The sequence below is a fragment of the Anomaloglossus baeobatrachus genome, chromosome 10 (genome assembly GCF_048569485.1).
Source record: "Anomaloglossus baeobatrachus isolate aAnoBae1 chromosome 10, aAnoBae1.hap1, whole genome shotgun sequence".
Classification (NCBI taxonomy): Eukaryota; Metazoa; Chordata; class Amphibia; order Anura; family Aromobatidae; genus Anomaloglossus; species Anomaloglossus baeobatrachus.
The window spans coordinates 37,571,730-37,598,745 of NC_134362.1; the positions used below are offsets into that span (position 1 = coordinate 37,571,730).

A 27,016-nucleotide genomic window follows, 5' to 3' on the forward strand; every position below is an offset into this window, starting at 1 on the left:
CAGGCCAAGACCAACGTCTGCCACCTAGTAATAAGGAGCCCAGCTCCTGACCTCCTCTCACTTCCTCCTTCAACACAACACTCACTGTCTCCTGACACTCCTGACCCTCCCCCTAACCAACCCCCCAAGTGGGCGGCCCTATTCCCTTCAGGCTATTCATTGGTGTGTCTGGTGGGTGTGGTGCAGAGTGTTTCTAGGATTTTGATTAGCTTGATCTTAGCAACACCAAAGGCCAGGGACCCGTAACCAAGGAGGAGGTGGATACTGTGCAGAAAGGCAGATTGCACAATATCCTGTGACAACCTGATAGGCCAGGGCGTCACATGGATAAGCTCCAATCAAGTTCCAGGGAAATTCAAGCTGTCCTGCAGGTTCAGGGACATCAGTGTAAGTGCAAAATATCCATCCACATGTGAATGAAAAGCTATGGAGGAGACCCAGGAGGACACCACTGCTGACACAAAGGCATTAAAAAGCAAGACTGCAGTTTGCCAAAATGTACATGAGTAAACAAAATCCTTCTGGGAAAGCATCTTGTGGACAGATGAGACCAATATAGAGCTTTCTGGTAAAGCACATCATTCTACTGTTTACTGAAAACGGAATGAGGCCTACAAAGAAAAGAACATAGGACCTACAGTCAGATATGCTGGAGGTCAGAGATGTTTTGAGGTTATTATTCTTCCTCTGGCACTGAGGGCCCTGACTGTGTACAAGGTATCATGAAATCTGAAGATTACCAAAGGATTGAAATTATGTCCAATTTGTCTTTTTTTGGCTCTGTTTTTTTTTGTGTTGTTCCAATACACAAAAAGAAAATAAACATGTCTATAACAAAATATGTGTAAGTGCAATATTTTCTGCAAGAAATAACTCCTTTTCTGGAACAATTTCAAGGGTGCCAATACTTTTGGACATGACTGTACGGAATTTAAGCTCATCCTTAGTATGGATACATACCGTAATAGCTAATTAAAACAGCAGCACCCTGGATACACAAAGCCCTTACATCCAGCCTATATTACTGGAAGAAACACACAGACCTCACATCCAGCCTATATTACTGGAAGAAACACACAGACCTTACATCCAGCCTATATTACTGGGAGACACACAGATCTCACATCCAGCCTATATTACTGGGAGAGACACACAGATCTCATATCCAGCCTATATTACTGCAAGAAACACACAGACCTCACATCCAGCCTATATTACTGGGAGACACACAGATCTCACATCCAGCCTATATTACTGGGAGAGACACACAGATCTCATATCAAGGGAATATTACTGGGAGAGACCCACAGAGCTCACATCCAGCCTATATTACTGCAAGAAACACACAGACCTCACATCCAGCCTATATTACTGGGAGACACACAGATCTCACATCCAGCCTATATTACTGGGAGACACACAGATCTCACATCCAGCCTATATTACTGGGAGAGACACACAGAGCTCACATCCAGCCTATATTGCTGGAAGAAACACACAGACCTCACATCCAGCCTATATTACTGGGAGACACACAGAGCTCAGATCCAGCCTATATTACTGGGAGAGACACACAGAGCTCACATCCAGCCTATATTACTGGGAGAGACACACAGACCTCACATGTAGCCTATATTACTGGGAAAGACACACAGAGCTCACATCCAGCCTATATTACTGAGAGAGACACACAGAGCTCACAACCAGCCTATATTACTGGAAGAAACACACAGAGCTCACATCCAGCCTATATTACTGGAGAGACACACAGAGCTCACATCCAGCTTATATTACTGGAAGAAACACACAGAGCTCACATCCAGCCTATATTACTGGGAGACACACAGATCTCACATCCAGACTACATTACTGGGAGAGAAACACAGACCTCACATCCAGCCTATATTACTGGGAGAGACACACAGACCTCATATACAGCCTATATTACTGGTAGAGACACACAGACCTCATATACAGCCTATATTACTGGGAGAAACACACAGACCTCATATACAGCCTATATTACTGGGAGAAACACACAGACCTCACATTCAGCCTATTTTACTGGGAGAGACACACAAACCTCACATCCAGCCTATATTACTGGAAGAGACACACAGATCTCCCATCCAGCCTATATTACTGGGAGAGACACACATAGCTCACATCCAGCCTATATTACTGGGAGAGACACACAGAGCTCACATCCAGCCTGTATTACTGGGAGAGACACACAGAGCTCACATCCAGCCTATATTACTGGGAGAGACACACAGAGCTCACATCCAGCCTATATTACTGGGAGACACACAGAGCTCAGATCCAGCCTATATTACTGGGAGAGACACACAGAGCTCACATCCAGCCTATATTACTGGGAGAGACACACAGACCTCACATGTAGCCTATATTACTGAGAGAGACACACAGAGCTCACATCCAGCCTATATTACTGGGAGAGACACACAGAGCTCACAACCAGCCTATATTACTGGAAGAAACACACAGATCTCACATCCAGCCTATATTACTGGAGAGACACACAGAGCTCACATCCAGCCTATATTACTGGAAGAAACACACAGAGCTCACATCCAGCCTATATTACTGGGAGACACACAGATCTCACATCCAGACTACATTACTGGGAGAGAAACACAGACCTCACATCCAGCCTATATTACTGGGAGAGACACACAGACCTCATATACAGCCTATATTACTGGTAGAGACACACAGACCTCATATACAGCCTATATTACTGGGAGAAACACACAGACCTCATATACAGCCTATATTACTGGGAGAAACACACAGACCTCACATTCAGCCTATTTTACTGGGAGAGACACACAAACCTCACATCCAGCCTATATTACTGGGAGAGACACACAGAGCTCCCATCCAGCCTATATTACTGGGAGAGACACACAGAGCTCACATCCAGCCTATATTACTGGGAGAGACACACAGAGCTCACATCCAGCCTGTATTACTGGGAGAGACACACATAGCTCACATCCAGCCTATATTACTGGGAGAGACACACAGAGCTCACATGTAGCCTATATTACTGGGAGAGACACACAGAGCTCACATCCAGCATATATTACTGGGATAGACACACAGAGCTCACATCCAGCCTATATTAGTGGGAGAGACACACAGACCTCACATTCAGCCTATATTAGTGGGAGAGACACACAGACCTCACATCACATCCAGCCTATATTACTGGGAGAGACACACAGACCTCACATCCAGCCTATATTACTGGGAGAGACACACAGACATCACATCCAGCCTATATTACTGGGAGAAACACACAGACCTCACATCCAGCCTATATTACTGGGAGAGACACACAGACCTCACATCCAGCCTATGGGAGAGACACACAGATCTCACATCCAACCTATATTACTGGGAGAGACACACAGACCTCACATCCAGCCTATATTACTGGGAGAGACACACAGACATCACATCCAGCCTATATTACTAGGAGAGACACACAGAGATCACATCCAGCCTGTGTTACTAGGAGAGACACACAGAGATCACATCCAGCCTATATTACTGGGAGAGACACACAGATCTCACATCCAGCCTATATTACTGGGAGAGACACACAGAGCTCACATCCAGCCTATATTACTGGGAGAGACACACAGACCTCACATCCAGCCTATATTACTGGGATAGACACACAGACATCACATCCAGCCTATATTACTAGGAGAGACACACAGAGATCACATCCAGCCTATATTACAGGGAGAGAAAATGTTATATTTTTTTTCTATGTAGGAAATTACATCTTGCACTTACCAAAGTTTTGGATGCATATTTGTATCATTTCGTCGATGGTATGGCCTTTCTCCAGATCCAAGTTCTCCATTTCTGCCTTTTCATTGACGGCAGTATAGGTGCAGAATGAGGACTTCCCGGCTGATTTTATGAAGGACTGTCAAAAAAGTAAAAAAACAGTTGAAGTTACTCTTGATTTTTACATGAGACCCCTTAAATATGTTTAGTTCAGAAAGTGACGAGTCGCGAGTATTTCATGTGTCAGATTCCGGATTACTTCTTTGTCAAAAAAAGGTGAAGTGATGTGTAAACATTCCGTAACCGCCCCTCCCAGATTTTGGGTAACCTCTTCCTCTGTCGGTTGTGATTTCTCTGATGCACCTTCCTGTTTTCGGAGCTTGTTTCCTGCGGCACATGAAAGCCCCCACATTGTATCCCAAGGGGTGTCTCGGAACATCAGCAGTATTTCATATGATTAAAGGGAATCTGTCAGCATATTCATTCTGTCCGGATCTCGGACACCAAAAATCAGAGAGCGGCTCCTGCTTTACAAAAATGTATTGTGAATGGTGGGTCCTGTGTTATCTACTGTATATAGAGGTGTTATCAGTCATTGTACAGGAGGAGGCGGAGGTGAGCTGTGACATCACCAATTGAGAATGGTACATCCTGTTACCTACTGTATATAGAGGTGTTATTTGTCATTGTGCAAAAGGAGGAGAAGGTGAGCTGTGATATCATCTATTGTGAATTGTGGGTCCTGTGTTATCTACTGTATATAGAGGTGTTATTTGTCATTGTACAGAAGGAGGAGGTGAGCTGTGATATCATCTATTGTGAATATTGGATCCTGTGTTATCTACTGCATATAAATGTGTTATCTGTCAATGTGCAGGAGGAGGAAGAAGTGAGCTGTGACATTACCTATTGTGAATGGTACATTCTGTGTTAGCTGCTGTATATAGACATTTTTGTCATTGTACAAGAGGGGGAGGAGGTGAGCTGTGACATAATCTATTATGAATGATGGATTCTGTGTTTCTAATGAATATAGAGGTATTACTAATCATTGTAAAGGAGATGAGCTGTGACATCTATTGTGAATGGTGGATCCTGTTATCTGCTCTATACAGAGATGTTATCTATCATTGTACAAGAGGGGGAGATGAGCTGTGACATCACCTGTTGTAAATGGTGGGTCTTGTGTTATCTACTGTATATAGAGGTGTTATCAGTCATTGTACAGGAGAAGGAAGAGGTGAGCTGTGCATTAACTGTTGTGAATGGTAGATCATGTGTTACCTACTGTATATAGAGGTGTTGAAAGTCATTGTACAGAAGGGGAGGAGGTGGGCTTTGACATTATAATTTGTAAATGGTGAATCCTGTGTTATCTACTGTATATAGAGGTGTTATCAGTCATTGTACAGGTGAGGGAGAATGTGAGCTGTGACATCACCTACTGTGAAGTGTGACTCCTGTGTTATCTACTGTATACAGAGATGTTATCTATCATTGTACAAGAGGGGAAAGTAGTGGGCTGTGACAACTCCTGTTGTAAATGGTGGATCTTGTGTTAACTACTGGATATACTATTGTTATCAGTGTACAGGACAGGGAGATGGTGAGCTGTGACATCACCTTTTGTGAATGGTGTACCCTGTGTTATCTACTGTATATAGAAATACTATCAGACATTGTACAGAAGGTGCAGGAGGTGAGCTGTGATATCACTTATTGTGAATCTACTGTATATAGAGGTGTTAACAGTCACTGTACAGAAGGCGGAGGAGGTGAGCTGTGACATTACATATTGTGAATGGTGGATTCTGGGTTATCTGCTGTAAATAGAGGTATTAGCAATCACTGTGCAGGAGGTGGAGGAGGTGAGCTGTGATATAAACTATGGTGAATGATGGTTCTTGTGTTATCTGCTGTAATCCTTTGTGTGTTGATAATGAGGCTGCAGAAAAGCCTTTTGATCAGAATAGAATGACTCTACTTTATCAATTGACCAATGTAAAATTTTAAGATTTCAGTTTTTTTATACATTTTCCAATAACACAATCACTTTAACAGAATTTCATGTAATTCAATGACACTTGTTTGGATTCTTTACTGTTTTTTTACTGTATTTTTTAAAACTGAATTCTGAGGACCAGACAACATGCATTCTATTTAGGAAAAATAGTGAAAAACAAAATGCAAAAAAAAATATCGTAATTTTCCCCTTTATTACATACAAATAATATCCTAATGCATGCGCCTAGATGTTATAAAACATACATGTGTCCTGACTGAAGGAGAAAACAAGTGTCTATGGGATAGGTCCTCCTGAGGATATGGGATATTTTAGCGCAGATTAGGGGACTAATAAAAATGACTTGTAATGTGTATGTGAACATCTGTATGTATGGATGCAATATACAGTACAGACCAAAAGTTTGGACACACCTTCTCATTCAAAGAGTTTTCTTTATTTTCATGACTCTAAAAATTGTAGATTCACATTGAAGGCATCAAAACTATGAATTAAAACATGTGGAATGAAATACTTAAAAAGTGTGAAACTGAAAATATGTCTTATATTCTAGGTTCTTCAAAGCAGCCACCTTTTGCTTTGATTACTGCTTTGCACACTCTTGACATTCTCTTGATGAGCTTCAAGAGGTAGTCACCGGAAATGGTTTTCCAACAGTCTTGAAGGAGTTCCCAGAGATGCTTAGCACTTGTTGGCCCTTTTGCCTTCACTCTGCGGTCCAGCTCACCCCAAACCATCTCGATTGGGTTCAGGTCTGGTGACTGTGGAGGCCAGGTCATCTGGCGTAGCACCCCATCACTCTCCTTCTTAGTCAAATATCCCTTACACAGCCTGGAGGTGTGTTTGGGGTCATTGTCTTGTTCAAAAATAAATGATGGTCCAACTAAACGCAAACCGGATGGAATAGCACGCCGCTGCAAGATGCTGTGGTAGCCATGCTGGTTTAGCATGCCTTCAATTTTGAATAAATCCCCAACAGTGTCACCAGCAAAGCACCCCCACACCATCACACCTCCTCCTCCATGCTTCACGGTGGAAACCAGCCATGTAGAGTCCATCCGTTCATCTTTTCTACAAAGACACGGTGGTTGGATCCGAAGATCTCAAATTTGGACTCATCAGACCAAAGCACAGATTTCCACTGGTCTAATGTCCATTCCTTGTGTTCTTTAGCCCAAACAAGTCTCTTCTGCTTGTTGCCTGTCCTTAGCAGTGGTTTCCTAGCAGCTATTTTACCATGAAGGCCTGCTGCACAAAGTCTCCTCTTAACAGTTGCTCTAGAGATGAGAGGGTGTGTCCAAACTTTTGGCCTGTACTGTATGTGTGGAGAATGTTCCTAATCTGCTGTAAATAAAGCATGGGATATGGTGTCAGACTGGGGCAGCGGGGGCCCACCAGTAACATTGACACTTGGGGCCCAGTGATCACCTACATGCAAATATTACATTCACAAATGTTACCTATGCTTCTAAGTACTATTGCAAAGGGGCCCTCCAGAGAATTCTCCATCTCTCCTGTGGGCCAGTACAACCCTGATCGGATGTACTATTGCACTAATGATCACAGGTTTATCCTTCGCCTGCTCAGATACTACTACTTCATCATGGACAGTCCTGACATTGATGAAGAACAGCAATAAACCTTTGCTCCTACGCTTTAGTTCTCACAATAGCAAAACATACTATAACAGACACATCATAAGCCCATGGAGAAAAAAATAGAATGATTCTTATGAGTCAACGAAACCAAAAGATAAGAAATTATAATGGTTTTGTCATAAATTCTCCGAAAAAAATGGAAGCCAGTGTGAACTAAGCCTAAAGCACCAGGCCGGTCTGCTAGCTCCAAAGGGGATGCTTGGAGGGATGGTGGCCTGTTGGGATAGCAACCGGTTAATTTGTAAAGCGCACCTTGTGATGGAAAATTGGGGTGAGGTTTTAGGAGCAGTTGGGTTTTGGGTCTCTGAGATTGGCCAAGAGAAGGGTCATTATGGGGTAGGGTCTTGAGGGGGTTGGTCATTCGGTACCTGGTGAAAGACCAGAATCATCCTGCCTACGCACCCTAATGTCAAGTCCTTTAAGAGCTGGCATGAGTAGACGGGTTTGATCATTGTCGCAGCAGTAAACGGAAAAGAGGTGGGGTCTTTGAAGGTGGTGGATTGCTCAAAAGAGTAAGGGGAGGAACCCAGCGCAGGAATGGGTGACCTCCAGGTGGTGCAAGATCATGTTGGATTCGGAAATGGGTCCCCGTTGGGCTAAGGTAGCAGCAGGATATTGATGTGGGCAACATTCAGACAGTTGCCCTCTAGCCGGTGTGGTGAGGCTCAGGGCGGTGTGGTGGAGCTGAAGTTGCAGTCGAGCAAAGGTGAAGTGGAACTTTCATTCCCCCTAATGGTTGGATTTGGAAATGGATCCCCGCTGGGCTAAGGTCTCAGTGGGACAGTGGTGTGGGCAACATTCAGCCAGTTGCCCTCTAGCCGATGTGGTGAGGCTCGGGGTGGTGTGGTGGAGCTGGTGTTGCAATCGAGCAAAGGTGAAGTGAAACCTTCAATCTTCCTCCTTTTTCTGTGTGGTTATTGATTTAGGTAAGAGTTCAGAAACTGGTGTGTAATGCTCACTGCCGATGTAAGGACAGCGAGCAGCATTAGTGGACCCACTCTATACCCTGAGGGGGAGGGGATTAACTAAGCTCCCACCACGAGGTGGACGCCAGGTAGCACTCCCAGGGCAGTGACCGGGGCTGTGGCAGCTGACCCCCAGGACAGGAGATGGACTCAGGTATGGACACAGATGCAGGCAGGTACAGGTGGGATGACCGAGGCAGATAGGCAGGTGGGTATGGACAAGTATGGTAGGGGCAGATAGGTATGGGAAGGCAGACTCAGGTACAGGTGATGGACACAGGGCAAATGGGACAGGAGCTTAGGACCTGATAGCTAGCTAGACAGACTGGTAACTGACTAACTAAGGTGTAATGCAGGCACCTCCCCTAATGGGAGGATGCCTTAAATACATAGTGTCTCTCAGCCATAAGAGGAGGGCCGGTGTGGGCATGCGTGTCTTAGGTGCACTCCCGGGAACCTTCTGTGGCATGTACAGGGCCCGGAAGGGGAGGAAAGCAGGACAGCACGTGGAAGGCCGTGCAGCCGCAGGGGAGAACAGGACCCAGCCCTGGACGCCGGCGCTGCATGAGGGTTTGTCAGTCTGTCCGTTATGGTAAGGCCATCAGTCAAACCTTCCGGAGTCACGTTTCTCTCCTTCTCCTTCATGGATCTGTGATTACCATTGCTTTGTCTACTTTTTCGCCCCATATCTTATATTAATTCCCTGTGGCTTTTTTTACATTTTTTATAACACAGTACTCAGGATTCTCCGCTCAGAACCTGCCGCTGTATTTTAGGCATCCGCACTAATAGTGATGAATGAGTTTGTTTATCGTGTTTCTAACAATATCGCGAAAAGATGCAATGATTTACGGAAATTAACAGCTATTTTAAATTAGTTCCTATTTTCCGCCAGTAACCGAAAATAACCAGATTTTAATTCAAGAGCGAAATCTACGAGACAATTCCGACTATAAAGAACAAGTTGGCTCAATAGACCTACGTAGGGAAATTACTCTTCAAAGTCGCTAACTTTTTCTGGATCCCCCCCATCCTCTCCAAAACAGCAAAGCGCTGACATGTAAGCGGAGCCATTGGAAGGTCACAATATATTCCAGATATTGCAAAGTATCATGACATTGATATATGATTCAATCCGTAAGACTGGAGATACAGATCGGTGAATGATACCGCCGCAAACCAATCGAAAACTTCCAAGTGTTGTTTTTTTCAGTTAACAGGACCATTGACAATCATACCGGTGGGTAAAGTGCCTTACTGAACGCTAATAGCATCGCGGGTCCGTGGTAATGATTTCCTCTATGCGACTACACTGACAGGCAGGAGCCGGGGTAAATACTACGTTGTCATCTCAGTTGTCAGCTCCGGAAAATAGAACGATAATAACTAGTGATACGAGAGAGGATAAAAGAAGACGCTTATGGACAAAGACGTCTTTCCACCATATTCCACATCCTTTAAAGATGCAATAGTGCAGATTTCTGCCCTAGATGATCTTTGGAAACCCTTGCAAAAATGTTATAAAAATATATATATATAAATATATATATTTTTTCAAACACATTTAACATAAAATATTTGGATATAAAACAATATATAAATAGGTAAAAAAAAATCAAATCAAATACATATTTAAAAAAAATATATATATATATATTATTTTACCTACACACAATATATAAATAGGTAAAGAAATAATAAAATAAAATAAATATTTAAAAAATATATATTATTTCACCTATACACAATATATAAATAAGAAAAAAATAATTAAATAAAATAAATATTTTAAAAAATATATCAATAAGTAAAAAATAATAAAATAAAATATATATTATATATTATTTCACTTATACACAATAAATAAATAGGTAAAGAAATAATAAAATAAAATAGATATTTTAAAAAATATATATTGTTTCACCTATACACAATATATAAATAAGAAAAATTAGTTAAATAAAAATCAATAAGTAAAAAATAATAAAAGAAAAAAATATATTTTATATACCGTATTTCAGCTATACACAATATATAAATAGGTAAAAAATAATCAAATAAACATTTTAAAAAAATATATATTATTATTTCACCTATACACAATATATAAATAAATAAAAAAGAAATAAATATTGTAAAAAATATATAAATAAGTAAACAATAATAAAATAAATATTATATATATAAATAATATATATATATATATATATATATATATATATATATATATATATATATATATATATATATATATACATATATATACACAGTACAGGCCAAAAGTTTGGACACACCTTCTCATCTCTGGAAAAACTATTAAGAGGAGACTTTGTGCAGCAGGCCTTCATGGTAAAATAGCTGCTAGGAAACCACTGCTAAGGACAGGCAACAAGCAGAAGAGACTTGTTTGGGCTAAAGAACACAAGGAATGGACACTAGACCAGTAGAAATCTGTACTTTGGTCTGATGAGTCCAAATTTGAGATCTTTGGATCCAACCACCGTGTCTTTGTAGAAAAGGTGAACGGATGGACTCTACATGGCTGGTTCCCACCGTGAAGCATGGAGGAGGAGGTGTGATGGTGTGGGGGGCTTTGCTGGTGACATTGTTGAGGATTTATTCAAAATGGAAGGCATACAGAACCAGCATGGCTACCACAGCATCTTGCAGCGGCGTGCTATTCCATCCGGTTTCCGTTTAGTTGGACCATCATTTATTTTTCAACAGGACAATGACCCCAAACACACCTCCAGGCTGAGTAATGGCTATTTGACTAAGAAGGAGAGTGATGGGGTGCTACGCCAGATGACCTGGCCTCCACAGTCACCAGACCTGAACCCAATCGAGATGGTTTGGGGTGAGGTGGACCGCAGAGTGAAGGCAAAAGGGCCAACAAGTGCTAAGCATCTCTGGGAACTCCTTCAAGACTGTTGGAAAACCATTTCCGGTGACTACTTCTTGAAGCTCATTAAGAGAATGCCAAGAGTGTCCAAAGCAGTAATGAAAGCAAAAGGTGGCTACTTTGAAGAACCTAGAATATAAGACATATTTTCAGTTTCACACTTTTTTAAGTATTTCATTCCACATGTTTTAATTCATATAGTTTTGATGCCTTCAATGTGAATCTACAATTTTTAGAGTCATGAAAATAAAGAAAACTCTTTGAATGAGAAGGTATGTCCAAACTTTTGGTCTGTACTGTATATTTTTATATACCGTATATTATTTCACCTACTGTATGCACAATAGATAAATAAGTAAAAAATAATAAAGTAAATGTTTAAAAATATATATATATTATTTCACCTATACACAATATATAAATAAGTAAAAAATAATTAAATAAATATTTAAAAATACATATATTATTTCACCCATACACATCATATAAAGTAAAAAAATAATAAAATAAATAATAATAAAAAAAAATAATATTATATATATATATATATATATATATATATATACATATACACACATATATATATATATACACACACATATATATATATATATACATACATACATATATACATTATATATATATATATATATATATATAATTATTTCACCTATACACAATATATAAATAAATAAAAGATAAAATAAAATAAATTTTAGATACACATTATATATACCAGTATATATATATACACACATATATATATATATATATATATATATATATATATATATATATATATGCACATATATACAATATTATATAACATATATATATAACTTCACCTACTGCATACACAATATATAAATAAGTAGAAAATAATAAAGTAAAACAAATTTTTTTATAAATATATATATATATTTATTATTTCACCTATACACAATATATAAATAAGTAAAAAATATATTAGTAAAATGATAATGTATAATCATCACACAATAATATAAAGGATTCCTTTTCCATATATCACACATGCTTTAAAGATACCCTACTCGTAGATAACGACTGGGCAAAGGGTGGCCCACGGGTCACATCTGGCCAGCTGGCTGTTCCAGTCCGGCCTGCGGACCGTGATAGTTGAAGGGCTGAAGCACTGTCTGCCGCTGCTGCCCACTGCCCAATGTCACTGCTATCTATATCCTCAGGATCTGGATAGCAGGCGATACATTGGTGGAGAAAGGGCCACTGGCTCCTTCTTCCACCAATCATTGAGACAGCAGCCGTGATGACATCACATCATCGTGTTTGCTGTGCGACGGGTCAGTGCAGCAGCGCGCAATGGGAACGGGAATGTAGTGAGTAGGTGGCATTTTTTTCCATATCTGTATGGGCTCATGCCATATATACGGGATGTAACGGTGGTGTCCATGTCGGCATATGACCCCGGCATCCATTCTCTCTCCTGCATGGTGTTTTGAAATGGATAATTAGCTTTTCTATTGATAATTTGAGCACAATGGGTCTGTGTTCAAATTTTTAAGACGACGCATTTTCTACTGACCTTCGAGATAGGGGTTTTTTTTTTCTATCTACATTTTCCCATGAGAAGGAATGCAATGCTAATTATCTTTTGCTCATTATTTTTTATTTAGACACAGATAAGAGATGTGCCCTCGTACACGGGGGCTGGATGCCCACACTACCTAGCTGAAATTAATATCCAATCATGTAGAAGATTGAAATACAACCAATCAGTAGTAAAATGCTAATGCAACCAATAAGATGCTTAGATTTTGTATATTATCTCTTTGTTACGCCCAAAATTGGCAATATATAAAATGCAGGTCTTCCTCCTATTAAATGGGGAATTTTGTTATACTTGGAGCTGCTGGTGTGTGTGACCTTATTCCCTCCATCGACGGCGTTCATCTGTGACATGAGGTGGATCCCAGAACGCCAGTAGTCCCTATATGTAGCCGTGAAAGGGGCTATGTGAGGGCTCAAAGTATATAGGAGGCTATGTGGGGCTCATAAAGTATATAGGAGGATATGAGGGGCTCATAAAGTATATAGGAGGATATGAGGGGCTCATAAAGTATATAGGAGGATATGAGGGGCTCATAAAGTATATAGGAGGCTATGTGGGGCTCATAAAGTATATAGGAGGCTATGTGGGGCTCATAAAGTATATAGGAGGCTATGTGGGGCTCATAAAGTATATAGGAGGCTATGTGGGGCTCATAAAGTATATAGGAGGCTATGAGGGGCTCATAAAGTATATAGGAGGATATGAGGGGCTCATAAAGTATATAGGAGGATATGAGGGGCTCATAAAGTATATAGGAGGATATGAGGGGCTCATAAAGTATATAGGAGGATATGAGGGGCTCATAAAGTATATAGGAGGCTATGTGGGGCTCATAAAGTATATAGGAGGCTATGTGGGGCTCATAAAGTATATAGGAGGCTATGAGGGGCTCATAAAGTATATAGGAGGATATGAGGGGCTCATAAAGTATATAGGAGGATATGAGGGGCTCATAAAGTATATAGGAGGATATGAGGGGCTCATAAAGTATATAGGAGGCTATGTGGGGCTCATAAAGTATATAGGAGGCTATGTGGGGCTCATAAAGTATATAGGAGGCTATGAGGGGCTCATAAAGTATATAGGAGGATATGAGGGGCTCATAAAGTATATAGGAGGATATGAGGGGCTCATAAAGTATATAGGAGGATATGAGGGGCTCATAAAGTATATATGACACTATGTGAGGCTCATAAAGTATATAGGAGGATATGGGGGGCTCATAAAGTATATAGGCAGGCTATGTGGGGCTCATGTATATAACAGGATATGTGAGGGCTCATAAAGTATATAGGAGGCTATGTGAGGCTCATAATGTATATAGGGACTATGTGAGGCTTATACTATATATAGGGGCTATGTGAGGCTCATATATATAACAGGATATGTGAGGGCTCATAAAGTATATAGGAGGCTATGTGGGGCTCATAAAGTATATAGGAGGCTATGTGGGGCTCATAAAGTATATAGGAGGCTATGTGGTGCTCATAAAGTATATAGGAGGCTATGGGGGGCTCATAAAGTATATAGGAGGCTATGTGGGGCTTATAAAGTATATAGGAGGCTATGTGGGGCTTATAAAGTATATAGGAGGCTATGTGGGGATCATACTGTATATAGTAGGCTATGTGGGGCTCATGTATATAACAGGATATGTGTGGGCTCATAAAGTATATAGGAGGCTATGTGGGGCTCATACTGTATATAGGAGGCTATGTGAGGCTCATAAAGTATATAGGAGGCTATGTGAGGGCTTATAAAGTATATAGGAGGCTATGTGGGGCTCATAAAGTATATAGGAGGCTATGTGAGGGCTTATAAAGTATATAGGAGGCTATGTGGGGCTCATAAAGTATATAGGGACTATGTGGGGCTCATACTGTATATAGGAGGGCTATGTGGGGTTCATGTATATGTCGCGGGCGGAGGAGGGGACGCCGCGCTCTCCCACTGCTCGGGTCCGGCTGCCGCTGCAGTTGCTGCGGCCTGCTGCTGCTCGGTGGCTCGAGCGATGGGCCGGATCCCGGGGACTCGAGCGGCGCTCCTCGCCCGTGAGTGAAAGGGGATTGGGTTTTTGGATAGTTTATTGTCCGTGACGCCACCCACGGCTGTGGTGATTAAGTGGACACCACCGCTGCTCTTTCTGGGGAACCCGGGAGTGATGGTATGGAGCAGCCAGTTGTTAGTTTGCCCCTCCGTGGGTAGGGGTTTTGGTGGTCCCGGGGCCCAGTGATGGGGTTGGTATGGTGGACAGGCGGGTATGGGGCCTGTGGAGGTGCAGGGGCGCAGGGGCAGCGTTGTGCCGCACGGCACGGAGGTACTCACTCAGCCAGTAAACACGACACAGTTCTCGGTAAACAAACAGCTGGTTGGACGGGTCCCTCGGACGGTTACGGTGCTGATGTTCCCTGCAGTTAGCGGTAACAGTCTCTTCCCTGCACCTATGTAAAGTCTTTTTGGTAGCGATGGATTCCCACCGGTTACCCGCTCCCCGACCTGGACATGAGCCGGAGGAGCCTCTCTCTTGCCTGCAGGCGCTGGCCCTGGGAAACTGGTGCCTTGGCGGTGGCGGTGTCTCCCCTTAACGAACTGTTGCCTTCAATCGGGACTTGGTTGTTAGGAGACAGAGGTCCCCTTCACTGACGGATTTGGCAAATTATGGCAACTCCCAGCCTTGCTGGGATCCGAAAGGCCCCTGCCCTGGTGCTGACTGTTCTTCGTATACTGCTCCGGTACCGCCGGGTCACCACCCGTCCACGGTCCTTCCAGCAACCTCCAAGCAGTCCCCCTGCAGACTATCACCGCCGTCTGCTGACCTTTCTGTCACAGTCCGGGGCACACACCCGGACCAACTTCAGGCTTTCTTAACTGTTCCTTTTCTGTCGCCACTCTTACTGTCCTCCTTTACCACTTCCTTCTACTTCCCTCCCCTAGCTTGAACTCCATCTCAGACTCTAGTCTGACTTCAACTTCAACTCTCTCTGATCTGCCTGGTTTTCCCGCCTCCAGGGCTGTGAACTCCTCGGTGGGCGGAGCCAACCGCCTGGCCCACCCCCTGGTGTGGACATCAGCCCCTGGAGGAAGGCAACAAGGATTTTAGGTTAGCCTAGGTGTACCTGCCGGGAATGTGGGGTGCATGTGATGTTGTGACCTGTGACCCCTGGCTTGCCCAGGGCGTCACATATATAACAGGATATGTGAGGGCTCATAAAGTTATATAGGAGGCTATGTGAGGCTCATAATGTATATAGAGACTATGTGGGGCTCATACTGTATATAGGCAGGCTATGTGGGGCTCATGTATATAACAGGATATGTGAGGGCTCATAAAGTATATAGGAGGCTATGTGAGGCTCATAATGTATATAGGGACTATGTGGGGTTCATACTGTACAGTATATAGGAGGCTATGTGGGGCTCATGTATATAACAGGATATGTGAGGGCTCATAAAGTATATAGGAGGCTATGTGGGGCTCATAAAGTATATAGGAGGCTATGTGGGGCTCATAAAGTATATAGGAGGCTATGGGGGGCTCATAAAGTATATAGGAGGCTATGTGGGGCTTATAAAGTATATAGGAGGCTATGTGGGGATCATACTGTATATAGTAGGCTATGTGGGGCTCATGTATATAACAGGATATGTGAGGGCTCATAAAGTATATAGGAGGCTAAGTATATAGGAGGCTACGTGGGGCTCATACTGTATATAGGAGGCTATGTGAGGCTCATAAAGTATATAGGAGGCTATGTGAGGGCTTATAAAGTATATAACAGGATATGTGAGGGGTCATAAAGTATATAGGAGGCTATGTGAGGCTCCTTATGTATATAGGAGGCTATGTGAGGCTCATAATGTATATAGAGACTAAGTGGGGCTCATACTGTATATAGGCAGGCTATGTGGGGCTCATGTATATAACAGGATATGTGAGGGCTCATAAAGTATATAGGAGGCTATGTGGGGCTCATAAAGTATATAGGATGCTATGTGTGGCTCATAAAAAATAAAAAGAGAATAAATCTTTTTTTTTATATAGCGCTAACATATTGCACAGCGCTTTACATACATCAGGAACACAATCTAAATTCCCTATCTGTATGTTTTTGGAGTGTGGGAGAAAACCAGAGAACCCGGATGAAACCCACACAAACACAGGGAGAACATATAAACTCCTTACAGGTGTTGTCCTTGGTGGGATTTGAACCAAGGAGTCGGACCCCAGCGCTGCAAAGCTGTAGTGCTAACCACTGAGCCGCCGTGCCGCCCACTCATGAAGTTTATAGGAGGCTATATGGGCATCATAATGTATATAGGAGGCTTTCTGGGGCTCATTAAGTATATATGAGGCTATATGGGGCTCATAATATATATATATATAGGGGCTATGTGGGGCTCATGTATCAGGACATGTGAGGACTTAAAGTATATAGGAGGCTATGTGGGCCTTATAAAGTATATAGGAGGCTATGTGAGGCTCATGTATATAGGAGGCAATGTTAGGGCGCATAAAGTATATAGAAGGCTATGTGGAGCTCATGTGGCGCCCCTGAGGCTTCCGTCGCTACAGGAACATTGCACCCCAGCCAGAGGTGTGATGTCCCATCCTGGGTAAGGAAAGGAGTAAACGCCGGTCCACAGGCAAATCTGCACTACACCCATTGTTAGGTACACACAGGGACCAGGGACAGTGGCAGCTACCCTCCCATGCTGCATGCTGGGAGGGGCCATAAGACCCATCGCTGCTCCCATAGGGTGGGAGCTTAACAACAGGGAAGTGGGAGGAGCCAACAGCTAGTGTTAGAGTAGAAGCAGGAATCAGTTAGTTTCAGTTTACCTCAGGGAGTGAGAGAGTGAAGACTGTGAGGAGAAGGAGAAGGAGGTAGTTACCTCAAGAAAAGCCTGAAGAGAGCTGAGTTCCTGGTGAAGACCCTAAGGCCCAGATAGGCTCAGGTGACACCACAACAAGACCTAAAGAAGGAAGAAAGGATTCCAGGGCCACAGACAGCTTTCAGGCTAGTGGCCTGTTCCACAGAAAGATCAGGTGGAGGGATCAAGCTGCATACAGGGGACGGTCCCTAGAAACTGGAGGAAGAGAAGTCAATTCCAAAGGTAAAGACCGAGGCCCAGGGTAGTTGCAAGCGCCCCGGGCCACAGCCCACAGCAGAACCTCTGGAAAGGGGGTAGAATACCCACTAGGCAAGGCCCCGGCCCGGAGGCTGTAGTGGAGGCCAAGCCAGGTTCATCCAGCAAAGGCAAGGCTTAGAAGTCAACTGAAGAAAGGAACACAATAGAAGGGTGCACCGGCTTTTATTCCCAAATCTACCCGGGATCGGCGGAGGTCCCTGACAGTGGGTTCCAGCAGTCTAAAAGCACTAGTGTGCTTCAACCCAGAAACTGTGAGTAAACAACTTGAAACTGCACCCTTGGTGTTGCCTCTGTTATTTCATCATTGCATAGACTTCCATCACTGCATAGACTCTTACGAGTACCAACTGTTGCCCCGGGGCACTGCTCCACCTGTGGGGAGCAGGACCATCCAAGCTGCCATTACATCAGCCCCGGAGACCCCATACAGCAGGGGCGGCTTAATAGCCGCAAACCACAGGTGGCGTCACGAATATAAACTTTAATAATCACCCCCACTGAAGCCATATTAATTGACTCCCGCCAGGGTCACGGAGTCGGGCCCCGCCACCACTGACGACCCCCCGGACTAGTCTGGCCCGGCACCGGGTGTCCCATAGCCCTGGGGTGGGTGAGTCACTCATACTGTGTTTAGAGGATATGTAGGGCTCATACTGTATTGTATATAGCAGGATATAACTCATATAGTATATAGGAGGCTATGTGGGGCTCATAAATCATATGGGAGGCTATGTGGGGCTCATAAATCATATGGGAGGCTATGGGGGAGCTCATGCTGTATTTAAAAGGTTATGTTAAAGCTTATGCGGTATATAGAGGGGAAAGGTGGGGGCTCATACTGTATATAGGGAGTTATGTGGGGGTTCATACTGTATATAGCGAGGCTATGTGCGGGCTCAGTTTATATAGAGTGGCTATGTGGGGGCTCACTCTGTATATAGAGAGGCTATGTGGTGCACTCATACTGTATATAGAGAGGATATGGGGGGCTCATAGAGTATATGGAGGGGCTATGTGTGCAGCTCATTCTCTATGTAAGGGGTTTTGTTGCGGCTCATATTGTATGTAGGGGTATGTGTGTGGGCTCCAATGGTATATAGGTGGATGTCAACATACTTACAGTAATTCGGCTCAATATTAAATGATGCAATAAATATTGCTATAAAATAATTAGAATTAATATGTTAATATTTATATTGAGCAGAATTAATTTCAGCCTATTAGTTCAGCCTCCACACCAGTCATGGAATCTCATGAGGCCCATCAGGAAAATTATTTGCCCACCCCTGGCTAAGTTAGTATTTCAACTTTTAACGATTGGAAAAACTGAGAAAAATATTTTCAAAAAATGTAACATAAAATGCATGGTAAGAGGACAGTATTTGTAAGAAAAATATTTATTTTGCCTATATTCCACATTATATAGATGGTATTTCAATTTCTAACTCTTAGAAAATTGAAAAAAAAAATACACTGTCGAAACTTTTTATTTTTTAAAAATGCACTTAAAATATAAAATGAATGGCCATAAAACAATAATTAATTGTTCACCAGAAGTCGGTAACAACCCATCCAATACAGACAGGCAAAGATAATAAAACCAAAGTTGACCTTAGATTAACTTACTGTAGGTGTAATAATGAGAAATGACACAGAGAAAAATATTGATCACATGAAGGAAAATAGGTGCAAAAAGTCATGGAAAGTCATAACTCCATCTGAAATCAATCAGCAATTAGAAATCAATCCTGCCATTTAGTGAAAAATAATATGATCTGATTCAAGTGACGGCCTATAAAAAGGTGTCTCATTATCAAGGTGCCACACAACTAACATCTCTTGATGGGTAAAACCAATGAGCTGTCTCAAGACCTTCACAACCTTATTGTTGCAAAACATGCTGATGGCATTGGTTACAGAAGAATTTGTAAGATAGATATAGATTTTATATATATATATATATATATATATATATAAATATATATATACATATATATATAAAAAAAACATATACACTACCGTTCAAAAGTTTGGGGTCACACGGACAATTTTGTCTTTTCCATGAATATCATACTATTATTTATCAAATGAGTTGTAGAAGGAGTAGAAAATATCATCCAGACATTGGCGAGGTTAGAAGTAATGATTTTTACTTGAAATAATAATTTTCTCCTTCACACTTTGCTTTCGGCACAGAATGCTCCTTTGCAGCAATTCCAGCTTTGCAGAGCTTTGGCTTTCTAGCTGTTAATTTGCGGAGGTAATCTGGAGATATTTCGCCCCATGCTTCCCCCCCCTCCCACAAGCTGGATTGGCTTGATGTGCACTTTTTGGTACCATACGGTCAAGCTGCTCCCACAACAGCTCAATAGGGTTGAGATCTGGTGACTGGGCTGGCCACTCCATTACAGATAGAATACCAGCTGTCGGCTTCTTCCCTAAATAGTGTATGCATAATTTGGAGGTGTGCTTTGGGTCACTGTCCTGTTGTAGGATGAAATTGGCTCCAATCAAGCGCTGTCCACAGGGTATGGCATGGCATTGCAAAATAGAGTGATAGCCTTCCTTATTCAAAATTCCTTTTACCTTGTACAAATCTCCCACTTTACCAGCACTAAAGCAACTCCAAACCATCACATTACCTCCACCATGCTTGACAGATGGCGTCAGGCACTCTTCCAGCATCTTTTCACTTGTTCTGCATCTCACAAATGTTCTTCTGTGTGAACCAAACACCTCAAACTTCGATTCGTCTGTCCATAACACTTTTTTCCAATCTTCCTATGTCCAATGTCTGTGTTCTTTTGCCCATATTACTCTTTTGCTTTTATTAACCAGTCTCAGATATGGCTTTTTCTTTGCCACTCTGCCCTGAAGGCCAGCATCCCGGAGTCGCCTCTTCACTGTAGACGTTGACACTGGTGTTTTGCGGGTACTATTTAGTGAAGCTGCCAGTTGAGGACCTGTGAGGCGTCGATTTCTCAAACTAGAGACTGTAATGTACTTGTCTTGTTGCTCAGTTGTGCAGCGCGGCCTCCCACTTCTCTTTCTACTCTGGTTAGAGCCTGTTTGTGCTCTCCTCTGAAGGGAGTAGTACACACTGTTGTAGGAAATCTTCAGTTTCTTGGCAATTTCTCGCATGGAATACCTTTCATTTCTAAGAACATGAATAGACTGTTGAGTTTCCCATGAAAGTTCTCTTTTTCTGTCCATTTTGAGAGTTTAATGGAACCAACAAATGTGATGCTCCAGATTCTCAACTAGCTCATAGGAAGGTCAGTTTTATAGCTTCTCTAATCAGCAAACCTTGATTTCAGCTGTGCTAACATACTTGTACAAGGGTTTTCAAAGGATTTCTAAACATCCATTAGCCTTCTAACACATTGTACCATTAGAACACTGGAATGGCGGTTGTTGAAAATGGGCCTCTATACAACTATGTAGATATTGCATTTAAAACTAAATGTTTGCAGCTAGAATATAGAGTATAGAGTGTATTTCTGTTTAATTTAATGTTAGCTTCATTGAATAAAATGTGCTTTTCTTTCAATAATAAGGAAATATCTAAGTGACCCAAAACTTTTGTATATTGAGGACATATTCTCATCATTCAAAGATGTAGGGTTACTGTAAGAGATCAAGTGTGAAAATACCCTTTACGACTTTTTTGAACAGCCTCTTATGGTTTACTGTGCGAAAGATACATTTTTTTTTGCACTCACATTTATACACTTTACTATTTTTTTCATTTAGTTTTTACTATTTTTTTCTGAGCCATTAGGAGACACAAAGAGACTATTTTCATAGGCAATTTCCTTTCTGTCTAATAAATGGAGATCCAAAAATGTAAGAGGTCGACCCTTAGTTGGGGCCTCTTACTGGAAATCCAACGTTGGAATTGCATTAGTATCAGTCAAAAAAAATAAATAAATATACCGTAGAGGAGAAAATCCCTATGCTTAGATATAATTGTGAAAGTGTGAAATTCTTTTCTATAAACCTCGCCGGCTCTGAATTCTCACCTTTTCCCTTAATTATAGTAATTCTTTATTATAGCATGAAGGTAGCGTGAACCATTCTATTTTTCGCATTCATGGCAGCTTCTTACGCTATTACATTTATTCAGACAAGGACGGTATCCGCCGATAGACTGTTTAAGAAATATATAATTCGCTTGAATTATGATGTTTGTAGGTGATTGACAAGAAGAAGAGGAAACTGCGATCGGAACTATGAATAACGTCCATGGATATTACACAAGGAATTGTAATTATTCTATAAAACGTCTGAGTTGCTTAAAAACATGAGGTTTTACATGACTTTCACTTCTACATGGAGAAGGCTGTGTAAGGCTATGTGCAGTTTAACCTCCTGAATGCTGCGATCAGTGCGACCCCGGGTTACTGAGCTATGGAGAGCCTCACACACCATGCTGTATGTGTTATAGGGGTGTTCAGGTGCCATGATAGTCGTAGCAGAGCTTGCTCTTCGGCCACAGCTCAGCCAAGGGCAGTGATGGCGAACCTATGGCACGCGTGCCACCAGGGGCACGCAGAGCCCATTCTGCTGGCACGTGTGCTGTCGCCTGATCCTGCCGGTTTGATCTGCTAGTGCAGTCGCGCCGGCAGATCAAAACTGTGTTGGAGCGGAGGAGACATTTCTCCTCTGCTCTGACACTCCTCCTCCCCCAGGCTGCAGGTGTGTTGCCTAGGAGACGGAGGAGCGTCAGTGAGCGGCGCCGTCGTAATGACGTCTTCTGGCCACGTGGGGACTGAGGACCCAGCGGCGCGCAGCGGGGGGAGCGAGTGCAGGAAGGTGAGTTGTGTGTTGCTTTTTTTTTTTTTTTTATAACGCGTGTGCGGCTGTGCCAAGGTGGGGGGGGGGCGCAGTGCTAGCGTGGGAGAACGCACATGACAGCACGGGGTGGGGGTGGGAGAACGCACATGACAGCATGGGGTGGGGGAACGCACATGACAGCATGGGGTGGGGGAACGCACATGACAGCATGGGGTGGGGACATGCATGCCAGGATAGGGAACAATGCATGCCAGGATGGAGGAAACATGCATGCCAGGATGGGGAACAATGCATGCCAGGATGGAGGAAACATGCATGCCAGGATGGAGGAAACATGCATGCCAGGATGGAGGAAACATGCATGCCAGGATGGAGGAAACATGCATGCCAGTGTGTCGCCCTGGGCAAGCCAGGGGACACAGATAACAACACCACTACACCCCACACTCCAGGTAGGCACATCTGCTAACCAGAAATCCTTGTTGCCTCCCTCCAGGAGTCTGTGATGCACACCAGGGGGTGGGCCAGGCGGTTGGCTCCGCCCACCAAGGAGCTCACAACTCTGGAGGCAGGAAGTTACCAGGCAGATTAGCTCAGGAGGAGCTTGAGTGGAGAGCAGAAAGCTCAGGGAGGAGGAGGAGAACTGTCAGGGACATGAAGGAGTGAACAGCAGAGTAGCCCAGGCAGGGGCTAGAGGAAACAACCAGCAGTGAAAGTGAAAGAAAGGAAAGTGGAGAAGGAGGAAAGCAAGAAGTGGTGACAGAGCAGAGAGAAGGAGAAGCCTGAGAGCCCAGCTGTGTGTAGGGCTAGAACAGCAAGGTCAGCGACGGCGGTGACTGTCCGGAGTGGGACAGTTCGGAAGTTCCTGGAAGGACCCCGTTGGCTGTGTGCCCGGTGGTCTGGAGCAGTGTTCCGAAGGACAGTCAGCACCAGGGCAGGGGCCTCTCGGACCCCGGCAAGGCTAGGAGTCGCCCAATTTGCCGAATCCGTCAGTGAAGGGGACGCAGATCCCCCAGCAACAAAGTCCCAATTGACGGCAACAGCCCGACCATTACCGGGGAGACACCGCCACCGCCAAGGCACCAGTTTCCCCAGGGCCAGCGCCTGCGGGCAAAGTGTAGAGCTCCTCCGGCCCAGATTGCAGTCGGGGAGCGGGTAACCGGAGGGAATCCACCGCTACCATCAGTCAAAAAGGTGCAAGGAAGAGAGACGTCACCGTCACCTACCGGGAGTGCAGGTGCAACCGTCTGTGGGACCGTCCTACCAGCCGTTGGTTTACCGTACAAACTGTGTCCGTGTCTCAGGCTGAGTGAGTACCACAGTGCCGCAAGGCATAGCGCTGCCCCCGCGTCCCTGCGCCCTCCAGGCCCTACACTTCACATCTCTTCACCGGGCCCCGGGATCACCAACCCCTACCCACGGAGGGGCAACACAACACCTGGCTGCTCCCATCACCATCCCCGGGACCCCCACACTGAGCAGCGGTGGTGCCATCACCACAACCGTGGGTGGCGTCACGAACTATAATCCCAACAAACACCCCCTTTTCACTCACGGGCGAGGAGTGTCGCTCGAGACACCCCGGGATCCGGCCCGCAGCTCGAGCCACCAGGAGCAACTGCCGGACCCGAGCAGAAGGGGTGAGCGCGGTGTGCTGACACCCTCCTCCCCGCCCGCGACAACTTGGCGTCACGAACAGGATCTTACCGCTCTGCCGTCAGGTAGAGGTGCGCCTTGTGACCGCCGGAGATATCCGGCAGAAAAATTTCAGAAGCCGCCATCTTTGGCGCGAAAAGTTCCCGCTCGAGCGTCTTCTCGAGCAGTAGAAGCGCGAAGGCCAAAACCCCGCCCCGAGAGAGGAGGGGCCGGAAAGAGCTAAGGGGGACGCGATGGCGGCCGGCCGCATGTAGCCGCGGCTACAGAAGCAGGGACGCCAGGACTCTGCGGCCATTTACTGGTTCCTGGAAGAAGCCGCTGCTAAAGATGCTGAGTCCGACCAACAACACCGTGGTCCCCGCGCCTTGCATCGCGGCGCGGGTGGAAGTCCGGACCGTCCAGCAAAGCAGCCGTCTGCAGGTCCGCATGCAGCTCCTCCTGGAGGAGTGGGAGGCCGACATGGTGGAAGTGGTGGCGGCCATACGGAGACGCGAGGTGTAGGGAGTCTTGGAAGGGAGTGTAAGTGACCCACGCCCCTGTGCCCCTAGTGGGTCGGTCATCGCGGCTGAGGGACCCGGTCCATACCCGCTCACCCTGCTACCTCCCCCGCCACCCGTGTTTGCTGCTGCTGCCCCGCCACTAGGCCCGCTACCACCACCACCGGTAGCGGTACCCTGCCAATCCGCCCCGGCGGACCGACCTGCAGCAGAAGCTCGTGACCATTCTGATACACTCCCCTGGGAGAAGCCGAAGGCTGAGGCCGTCAGCAAAGATGCACCGGAGGCACGGCGGGGATGCAGCTGCCAGGAGGCAGAGGAGGCCATGTCACAGCGGGGTCCCTCGTTACTGAAGGTGCCGGTCGTAGCCGACACGGAGGGACTCTGGCTGGGTCCGTCCCCCGCACACGCTGAACCGGAGCAAACAGAAAGTGCTCCCGGCTGGGAGCGGCGGCAACAGCAGCTGCGCAGGAAGATCGATGCCCGAGAGGGGTGTAGAGCGGATGTGCATGCCCGCATGTATATGGAAGAGGATCGCCTGCAGCGAGCTACCATTGGGGTCCAGAGCGGTGCACCATGTGAGGGTGGCACTGGAGCCCCACGAGTGAGAATGGACTGTTGAGCAGCAAAAGACAGCGGATGCCCGCTGCAGCAGTCCCCGTTGGGACCACCAGTCAGCATGTTTGACAGTTTGTTTGAAAAAGTTGAAAAGTTCTGCAAAGATAATGAAAATGATTACCCGAGAAGTCACCTGATTTATTTTGTTGATTTGCAACCGGCTGGAGCCGGCACCGTTGTCCCCGTGGGGACCGTTTAAAAATGCATGGGAACTATCCATGGACAAGCCCGTGAACTCTGCAGGGCAACCACAAACGTTAGTGGCTTGTAAATATGTTGGGTACCGTTACCGTTTCCGCAGGCCGCCTCCGGAGAGGCAGGTTGGAGGGAGGGCCCTGAGCAGAGCAGGCCAGGGCCCAGCCACCAAAGGGACCGGTGGCTACCCTCTGGAGGGGAAGGACAGATCCCGCTCGGGTGACTTGTGCTGGACTGTGGGTCAAGGGGTGCTGCCTGGGTTTTAGGGGCAGCATCAGGGCCAGGTTGCTTGGGTGGGAGAGAGCGGAAACCGTGACCGTACACCGTTGCAACGTTAAAAGTAAAATGTGCCTCCCGTCTTGGGAAGAGTTTATGATTAAAAATGTTATTTATGTTTGCTTAACCCTGTTATCCCCTTTTTACAGAAAAATAAAACCGGTGTAGGACGGCAGCCCGCGGACGGTCTGCATTTTGCTAAGGGGGAATGTGTCGCCCTGGGCAAGCCAGGGGACACAGATAACAACACCACTACACCCCACACTCCAGGTAGGCACATCTGCTAACCAGAAATCCTTGTTGCCTCCCTCCAGGAGTCTGTGATGCACACCAGGGGGTGGGCCAGGCGGTTGGCTCCGCCCACCAAGGAGCTCACAACTCTGGAGGCAGGAAGTTACCAGGCAGATTAGCTCAGGAGGAGCTTGAGTGGAGAGCAGAAAGCTCAGGGAGGAGGAGGAGAACTGTCAGGGACATGAAGGAGTGAACAGCAGAGTAGCCCAGGCAGGGGCTAGAGGAAACAACCAGCAGTGAAAGTGAAAGAAAGGAAAGTGGAGAAGGAGGAAAGCAAGAAGTGGTGACAGAGCAGAGAGAAGGAGAAGCCTGAGAGCCCAGCTGTGTGTAGGGCTAGAACAGCAAGGTCAGCGACGGCGGTGACTGTCCGGAGTGGGACAGTTCGGAAGTTCCTGGAAGGACCCCGTTGGCTGTGTGCCCGGTGGTCTGGAGCAGTGTTCCGAAGGACAGTCAGCACCAGGGCAGGGGCCTCTCGGACCCCGGCAAGGCTAGGAGTCACCCAATTTGCCGAATCCGTCAGTGAAGGGGACGCAGATCCCCCAGCAACAAAGTCCCGATTGACGGCAACAGC

The 27,016-nt window shown here is 45.0% G+C and overlaps 1 protein-coding gene across 2 annotated transcripts in view; it reads right to left on the minus strand.

Annotated features, from left to right (window-relative positions):
* The window catches only part of RASGRP2 (RAS guanyl releasing protein 2), a 195,631-nt gene that overhangs the window by 105,952 nt on the left and 62,663 nt on the right, over positions 1 to 27,016 (minus strand). For both annotated transcript variants that reach the window (XM_075326074.1, XM_075326073.1), the window contains one exon: positions 3,832 to 3,967. In XM_075326074.1, coding sequence (XP_075182189.1) covers positions 3,832 to 3,967 — 136 coding nt within the window. The remainder of the gene's footprint in view (positions 1 to 3,831; positions 3,968 to 27,016) is intronic.